Here is a 9,637-nt window from a genome sequence, read left to right as displayed (position 1 = left end):
GCAAATTCTAAAAAATAAAATGCTTTCAACAATTAAAAAAAGAGAGGAATGGTTCAGCGTGATGAAAATGGTTGTAAATCAGGATATCAGAGCATAAAGAAAGAAAATCTTACTTTGTATTTTAGGAAACATTTCCATATTTCCTCATGGCAAAACACATTTAACTGTAGAAACAGATGACAACTGACATTTTGCACCACTTAAAAATCTCTTGGTCAAGTCTTAACTTGCAGAATTGCAAGAACAGTGAACTTACTCCTTTGATAACTTTCTAGTTGATGGATTTGTCAAGACAGATTTGGAAGGAAGAGTGAACGGATCATCCAGCCTGAGCATCTCTTTAAAGACACAGAAATGTCAAGCAGTATTTGATGTAAAACATTATCATGAAGAACAGAGGTGTCAGTGTCCAGCTACACATCTTCCCTGGCCCCCACACAAGCTCATTTACAGTAAAATGTGTTTTCTTCATATGCAAGTAAAAGACTAGTTAGCATTTAGCAAGTTAACCTTCTCTCTCAGCCAACTGCCAGAAACTGCAGCAGTGGAATGTGGTTGCTTTTGAAATTAACTGAGTTTCAGAATACATTTCACAGGGAACAGTCCTTGTCTGGTCTATTACCAGTGATTACTTAAGTCATTAAATTGTTGATTCCTATCCTGTCTAGGCATTCAGAGTCTCCATCAATATAGACACATTACAAAAAGATGATAGCTCATTTCACAGTAATCAGGATAAAATTTACTTTTCTTAATAAATGCTTTCGTCTTTGCTTTGTATTTATTGGTTTCCCCAGAATGTGGAAGTGCACCCTATATATCCAGCTTCCTTTACAGCACCTGTCACAATAGTTGGGATTTCCTGCAGTATTTAACATCACAGCCACTGGATCAAGACAACAAGCTCAGGCAGCAGCACTGACTCCACCTTAATTCTCTGTAATTGTTAAAGACAAAGATGGCATTAGCGAGCCAAGCCTTTAAGCCAGGGCATATGCTCAGATACAGAAATAAATACAACTTGAGGGACACTTCTTATCCTACTTATTATTAATGCTTAATCCAGTCAGAATTAATAACAATATAGCAACTTCCAGAGTAAGGCACTCATCTATGCATAAAACTATTTTCTTTATCAAGTTCTTAATTAAAACAAAATAAGATAAACACTGTAATGTTCAGTTTCTGGTGAAGGCACTGTGATAGCTTTTATAGAAATTGCAATTACAATACTCTAAAGCTTTCTGATTACCACTGAAAACACTTACTCTACATTGATTGTAAAGAAAAAATAATTAGCAAGAAATATAAAAATGTAGCACATTTAGGGTTTTGTTAAAATGAACACTGAACACAGCTCAAGCAGGAACTCTGGTACATTGGGATGAGCTCTCTCTGAGCTCTAGGCCTGCATCTCAACGCTTGTACCCACCTCAAAAGGGCAACATTACACTTTAGGCACACTTAAGAAGGAGGAAACAAAAGGTTCTGCAGTCTACTGAAAAAGATTAACCACGGCTTTTCACAAACATAGCAAGGACTCAAAACAACCATAAAATCCACAGCCCCCACTTTGTGCTTCACAGCATTTTGCTGCAGCTTATTCACTCAAGCATGAAGCCCAAAAACCTTCTAAAATTAAGTCTGATGGACTGTAAGTTGTTTTACACTGATCTCATGAGCAACAGTCACAAGGAAATAAAAGAAAACTCTCAGGTCCCATTTTAATGTTTCATGTTTAACTTTATACCTCGTCTCCTCTTACTTATCACTACATGAAATCATGTATATAATCCCTTGGAATGTCAGCTCGCTCTCCTTCAACGCACATTTCCTTTACATTCAGTACAGTCGAAAGCAAAGTGGTGTAAGTTTAGAGAAATGTAGCTAGGATTAGGAATAACTAGATTTGAGAGACTTCTATAGGAGTGGATTTTCATTATTAGCCATTTTTTTTTCTGTATCAACCCTCAAATTTAGCCTACCTGCAAAATACTCATGAAAACTAACAAAGAGATTTGTGCCACAGAAATGAAACAACTTCCATTTTTTAAGAAAGTATCTTTGAAGATCTGGTTAAGTAATAGGTTAGAAGAATCTAAGTAACAAACTTAAATGTTGTATCATGAATCTGACTAGTTTACAATGGAGATTATTCAGTGATATTGGCTAGAAAATAAAGTGTATTTCAACCATAAAGCAAAGCACAAGATGGTCAAAATATTCCTCTATATTTTTTGTACACTAAGATTTTTACTATGCAAGAAATAGTGCTGTGGCTTTTTTCTTTTTTTTCCTAATTAACGGGATTCTTGTTCTAATATTCTTCAGAACATTTTTACTAGTAGACTTTATCTACCTCTACCTTTTACCTTTTCAGGAATTGATTCTTAAACACATTTGCTTTACTAAGAATAAGCATAAAGAGCAACACCATCAACACCCAAATTCTGTAAGCTTAATGGTGCCCAAAGCTACAACAGCAGAGGATGTGATGACAGTCAGCAGCCTGTAACATAAAAAGGGGCAAGAAGTACTGGCCATTTCTATGTGAAAGATTTCTTGACTGTTTGCTTAGCTCTATAATAAAACACCTTTTTTTTTTTAACATGTATCACACAGCACACCATACCAACACCACAAGGCTTCCCTTTCTAGATGTTGTTCTGACAAACAGTTCTTTGACAAGATACAAAACCAGAATCACTCAACTAAATTGGTTTTAGGACATCTAAATATTAAATTCTGCACTGAAAACTTATTTTACAAATTGAGGTAGACACTGCAGGAATTTGCATCTACAAAATACTGGGAAAAGTTTCAAGTAGCATATTTCTTTACGTAAGAAAAAGCACAGCATCATTCCTAATGGTACAAAAATTATACAGACTACAGGAGTAACTGGTATTGTCTACCAACCATTTACTAACCCTTCTCCTTTTTCATACTGACAGACACCGCTCTTGTAAAAAGAACTGTGAGGTGTCAAATAAAAATTGAATAATCTACGAGAAGTTACTTTATTTCTTTTTTTTTTTAAATATACATATACAAGATATTTTATTTCAAAAGCACAAGAACATTATACAAGTTTCAAATTTACATTTTTGCAATTAAAGATACCAGTATGTGCATTATCAAATAACTTCTGTCAGCTTGGATGGAACAGAAATCAGTGGCATAAGCATCTTGCAATCACTAAATACAGATTATACTCACAGTGAACAAAACTGCATAGTAATTTATGAAATGAAAGATGACCACGCTAGTCCATGAATGATATGGGAGCCCATTTGCTAAATTAGTGTGTGCAAACGTGCAGAAAGATGCAACTTTCTTCTCCCACTTCTTCAGCTACAAAGAGATTTCTAGAGCTTTAAACAAGCTCACCTGCTCATACCAACTCCTTATATACTACAGTTCAGACAGAAAACAAAATAAAGTGATCTCACTGCATATTTGACAATGGAATTTTTGCATCAGTGAAGTGCGAGATAACTGAAAGGTTTTTTGATAAATGAATTAGTAAATATCAGAGGGAAACAGTAAGAGAATACAGCTTGGTATCAATGAGGCATACATCTGCTAGTATTAATTCAATATTTTTGTTGGTAAGAAGTGTTTTGATGACATAAAAATCATCAGTGCATGCAAGTTTTCATGACAACTGTTCTAAATTCAGTATGTGAAGACTAACAGAATTAATGTTTGTCTTCGAAGAGTTTAATATTCAGGTTTAAAATCCGATAGAATCAAAATAAGGAGAATGGTCTTAATTTAAAGAAACAGAATACCTTAAAAATATACCAAAGCCAACTTTTTGTATCACCAGGGAAGGATTACAGCAAAAGTTTTTAAGAAGTATTTGAAACTAGAACAATATTTGAATTCATTGGTATTCCATTTTTAGATTAGTTATGGTGCTGTTCAGTGCACTTATACATACATACTCAAAAAACTTTAAAAAAAAAAACAAACAGGAGAAGAACATTTAAATCTAAATCATTATTTGTGATTCTACCATTTCACATACGTGGCAAAATGAAAAGGACATCATACAAAAACATGCTCTCAGACATTAATTTGAAAACCTCCCCTTGAAAGTCTTATTAAAATGGCACAAAAGAATCCAAACAGCAAAGGGGCAGGGAAATTTAGGGTAATGAAAACTTCAGACTTTCACATGGAAATGGTATTTCCTGGGAAAGCATTTTTACCCATCACGTTAAAAATTCTCTCATGTATATTATGGTTGAAATTCAGAAAACAGAACAAACATTTAGAACTAAAGCAAAATAACGTATCATTGAGAGAGAGTTCAATCACAACGTGCTATTAACTGGAGGGCAAAGAAACAGACTTAGCCACCTTTTTTTCCCTTTTCTGGTCTACCTGGCACTGAACCACTGAACACGCTCCCCAAAACACACCATTTCATTTATGCAGGCTCCAAAACATGCTCCAAACAATAGTAACAGAGGATGAAGAGTGGAAAACCCCTCAAATATGAGAAAACTTATTTCTGATTCTAAAACTTGCTGCTTTCAGGACTTTATTTTAGTCCAGTGATAGCTTTGAAGGTCATTTACTTTACTGAAGTCTCTGGCTCTTGTATAACTTGCAGAGCTACGCTACAACTACCCAGCAGCAATATTTTTACATTTGATTCTTGGGGAAAACCTCAGAAAACAAACTGTAAAAAAGTAAAACTAACCACAACCTAGCCAAATACTGTAGCCCTAGACCTCATACAACACTAATAGAGGACAAATTCTTTAGATAAAGTGCAGTTCTGGCAACGCAAAAAGCACAGACTTAATTTTTTGATGCAACAAGCAAGATGGTAATTCCCATCATGCACTTTCTATCCCACACTTCTCATTTGAAGAATTCATTAATGAAAACTCTTCATTAAATCTCCATAGCTGAATGGAGACTATTTCTGTAAAATTTACTCTCTATTGTACCTGTTGCTACAGATGACTAAAGGCCTGGCACCACTTCCACTCCAATATTATCTTGACCTATTTAAAGCTTCACTAAAGCTTGGGAAAAGAACCCAGAGAGAAAGTAAAGGAGGCTTTTCCTTGGCAACACCATTTTGGTATGTTCTCAAGGCATGGAAGAGACAGAAGTGTGGTGTGTGCTCTGAAGCACAGCATTTGGGAAGCTGTCCTCATGAAAATACATGAAATAAGTACAACTTGTGAAAAAAGTGGAAATATTTCTGGACATGAATGTTCAGTAATAATTACTGAATGTGGTTTTCCTTTTAGAAAGGAGAAAAAAAATACAAGGAAAACACGACATGAGATTCTGTTTCATTATATCAGTGATACATCCAACCTAGAGAATCCACCAATTGTGTCTGAACTACAGAATTCACTTGAGTAGGTTTTTTTTTACTGCCACCCTCCTTTCCTTTTCCAAAGCACTGCCAAAGGTAAGAGTTTCCACTAAAAATCAAGAGACTCAGAGCAGTTGCCAGTTGAATCCAAAGAAGATCTGATTGGTTTCTTGGCTCCTGGCAATCTCCTCTATGATGCAGTGTTGCTGCCATAGCAGATGGAGCTTTCGGTAACGCTCCCGGCATAAGTGCAAGGGATTGCCTCTTCTACATAGAAGGAAAAAAAAATAACCAGTTAGCATATAAAAATAGCAACTGCAAACTGTTCCATTAATAATCTAACATTAACACTAGACTATATTAAATACTCGTATGAAAACCAATTTCAACAAGTCTATTGGAAATGTAAAAAAAAATTCTATGTGTGACAAGCAACAATCGTCATTTCCAAGATGACATTTCAGCAACAGCAGTTGTTGCATGTTTCTGATGAACAGCATACAAAGTATTCTTCAGAAAAGTAAGGAAGTTTAACAGTACCAAAAATTGCTTTTTCCCATTATAAACTATCCATTCACTACTGGAAACTGCCATCAGGAATTTGAAGTTAACCAAGCTCACCAGGCCAAGACATGTATTACAGTGCTGTACATGACAGCAGGAAGAACATGTTGTCCAGTGGGTATAAGAAAGAAAGAGATACAAATATAGAAATATAGAAAGTTAAACATTTACTTACTTTAGACCCGGATCTGTTTCTCCATACTCATCCAAGTAGGGTGCAGGGTACAAGCAGCCCCTGGTTTTACCTTCAATAAGGACGACTTTACATTCCCTGATTCTTAAGGGGAAAAAAAGCTACATTTAAAACACAACTCCAAGCAGATCCTTCACTTTTTAGGTGAGCTATAATTTACGTCAAAGCAACGCTTCTTCGTCTCAGATAAAAAGAATTAAGTGCTTTGACAAATTGTGATTTTTGAACTTCAAATATTTCTCTTTACTCTCTAACACATTAAATTCTGGCCAGCTACTTACTTGAGAAACATACAGACTCCAGCTCCACACTGAAGAGCATGAGAAGTACAGGCTCCCAACTCCTCTCCATTCACCAGTTCTTGACAGCAAGTATTCTGGGAACACAACATAGCCCCACAGAATAAACACAATACTGGATGTTTTTGTTCATCATCAGAAGACCGTGGACATCTAAAAGAAGTGTAACCAGAACGTTACAGCAGGAATTACAATGTTAAAAGAAATGTTAACGACGGATAATGTTCCTTAAAAAACAAAATGACCCAGCCAACAAATGAAAAACCCCAATCCACAATCAAACAAAAACCTAAGACAAACTATGTCATAATCATTTCACATATCTGTCTCTTTGGGCTGTGTTTTTACATTGCTTAAAATATTTTATTTGCAAGATATCTGCTTTGAGCAGGAGATTGAATTAGATAATCAGCTGAAGTCCCTTCTGACCTGAATTATCCTATGATTCACTCTTTTTGGCATAAAACAGTACCAATCATCTGGGCTTGTTGCGTCCAGTGCAAAAAATAATTTTCAGGCCTGTGGCCAAACCAAATTGCACTGGAGAAAAATGACCAGGAGTAAGCTATAGTAATTTTATATGCTATTTTATCAAACACAAGTGACTTCACTTGCTACTGTTGTGTTTCAGATTTAAAGTGAACATGTGCTAGTGTTGGCCAGTATATCCGTAACAGTGCCTTCACTTCTACAAAATAATTTCTGGATTGTTTTAACACCAGTTACAGTAACTGCAAGAATATAAAAGTCACTAGAAGTGGCAAAACACCTAAGAAGACAACTAAATATGTCACATCTTACCTAAACTGAGAGGCTTGGTTCAGAAGGCAACTGTAGTCTTCAGGAAGCTCTATTAAATGATTTCTTTTCCTAGGATACCTGGGTAAGTGAAAAAGAACTATTATGACAATAACAAAGATCAAAGCAAATAACTATGAATTCCTGCGAAGCTTTCGGTCCTCTCTGCAAACTTCTGCAGTTCCAGAGCAATTCTTCAGCTTTGGAATCCCAAGTGAGAGGCTCCACATGGGAGCTTCAACATTTCTACAGTCCAGAAAAGGCGTTGAAATTAAATTTCATATGTAACCTACAGGTATGAAGACATTCCATATTTCAGTTAGCTTTTGTTTTTCCTACAGCAGGCTAGATTACTTGTCTAACAATGCTGTACATTCCCAATGGAGAGGGAATGTACACAATACACAATCATTTAAAGATAAATGTACTTTTAGTAGTAGAGCAAGAGGAGTAAAACACAAGCTCTTTAACTTGGTCACAACAAGTTCTTTCAACTGTTCTGGGTGAAAAACAGAAGAAAACAACAATAAGCTTACCTTATTGCAATGCTTTTCCCCTTCAAACAACTTAACACCATTGGGTCAGCACACCACCTATTTCAAACAAACATTTGCATTTGATAAAAATATACATTCAGGATCACTAAACTAAACTACTAAGTGATAAGCAAACTTAGAACACCGATAAAGCACTGATAGTTTAGCTAAGAACTCACAACGAGAAACAGCTTTTTTTTATGCTTTTGCGTCAGGAGAAGACTTTAAGCTTGTATACAAGAGGAAAAACCCATGTGAAAGAACACTTATCATGATAAAGTTATTATCATGCACATGAAAACATAGGGTTAACAGAGTTAAATGCAAGCAGCCTTCAGACATCTTCAAGTTCTCAAAGTGGGCTACAATACATAGCACCTTTTGGAAAATATGTGCTGAAAGACACAGTGTAAATAACTAACTATCATACACTGTAATAGGAAAACATTTGTTTTTATTTAACAATCATCACCTAATGGTTATTTTAAAATGGTTTATTGCATGTTGTATGCTTGCTTAGAATGGCCGAATGTGTCTACCAAAGCAATGGTACATATTGGCCAGTTACTGAACAGAGGAATGTTTAAGACATCTTTTAAGTTATTTCTACAAAAAGGGAGAAGGGAGACAGAACTGTAGCAGATGGTCAATCTAGTATGCTTTATTTAACACATTTCTCAACAATCATCAAATTCAGTCTTCTGAAATAAGTTCTGTGAGAAAACATAAGGGAACTTGCATGATGATTTGGCAACTGTTACTATTACATTAAATATGTAGCCTCCTACTTGAAACCTCTGTTTCTGATTGGAAGCACTGCAACTATTTGCTAACCCTGCCTCTAGTGATCACTTTCCAATGTTCACAAGCACTTATCTTCTGTGTTCTCTTTGAAGCACCATTACATCTTTGAGCAAACACGTAGGAACAAGTAAGACAAACTTATTTAATAATTTACCTGTGAAAGTTAATTTATTAATTTATAAGTAATTCTACATACTACACAAGGAATTGATCATAGTATGTAGGTAATTCTTTAGGTCAACTATATGGACTCTAAGTTGAAAGTCAACAGTTCCATACGTCCCTAAATTGAAAAATCTAGACAACAAAACAGAACAGATGTTAAAAAAAACCAACCAACCAACAACACAACAAAAGCTAGTAAGAGTCAGAGAATTTTGCCAAGAACCAGGAATTATTACAAATGCAGCCAAGTGCTCAAATGGTCACATTAAATACACAGAGATATCTCCAACACAGTATAGCTGGATTATTTGTAGCTGGGGATGGGGGAGGGGGTGTCTCTTTACTTCAGCTTGAGTTTTTGAATGCAGAATTTAACAAATTTTTTCTTTACTGCTGTTTTCTTTCACAAAGTGAAAGAGAGGAAATTTAGGTTAGATACTGGGAAAAAAACACTCAAACTGTACCTTTAAACCATTAAGCCAATTTCCATATTGGAAATGCAGAGAAGAAACAATGGAAATGCAAGAAGAGGTACAAAGCCTCACTCTGCCAGTTACTTAATTTTCCATATTCTCATTTTATAGCTCATGTAATCAGCATTTTTGCTCTAGACAGATTAAAAATAGGCAAATACACAGTAAGTGGCATATCGCACAAGCAAAGGTTTATAATAACTTCTTTCTGACTGTATGGTTTCATACAGGTCTGCAAGCACTAGTCCCTTAAACTATAATTATTTAATACTGGGATTACCATAAAATACAGAACATTTTGTGTTTTTCAGTGCCTTTAAGAGATTCGGTGTACCTATGCACAGCAAACATTTAGAACTTCAGTACGAATTTGAGCTCAGCTATTTACTAACAAATTTGATCCAGAATTCCCACAGGGAATCACAACAGAAAAACATGGCCTGTCCAGCCCCAGTTAG

General features: G+C 35.4%; 1 protein-coding gene across 4 annotated transcripts in view; it reads right to left on the bottom strand.

Annotated features, from left to right (window-relative positions):
- Positions 1–478: 478 nt before the first annotated feature.
- Positions 479–9,637, bottom strand: part of UBR1 (ubiquitin protein ligase E3 component n-recognin 1) — a 69,922-nt gene continuing 60,763 nt past the window's right edge. For 3 of the 4 annotated variants that reach the window (XM_017809247.1, XM_017809267.1, XM_017809257.1), the window contains exons 43-47: positions 7,738–7,794; positions 7,205–7,282; positions 6,386–6,556; positions 6,087–6,188; positions 479–5,614 (exon numbers count right to left, since the gene is read on the bottom strand). In XM_017809247.1, the coding sequence (XP_017664736.1) occupies positions 5,473–5,614; positions 6,087–6,188; positions 6,386–6,556; positions 7,205–7,282; positions 7,738–7,794 (550 nt within the window). In that variant the 3' untranslated portion in view covers positions 479–5,472. The remainder of the gene's footprint in view (positions 5,615–6,086; positions 6,189–6,385; positions 6,557–7,204; positions 7,283–7,737; positions 7,795–9,637) is intronic. The other variant, XM_017809275.1, reaches the window with a different exon arrangement.

Source organism: Lepidothrix coronata, unplaced genomic scaffold (assembly GCF_001604755.1).
Source record: "Lepidothrix coronata isolate B3197 unplaced genomic scaffold, Lepidothrix_coronata-1.0 Scaffold1, whole genome shotgun sequence".
Taxonomy (NCBI): domain Eukaryota; kingdom Metazoa; phylum Chordata; class Aves; order Passeriformes; family Pipridae; genus Lepidothrix; species Lepidothrix coronata.
The sequence above is the reverse complement of the archived record's forward strand: the minus strand, read 5'-3'. Positions and strand labels throughout refer to the sequence as shown.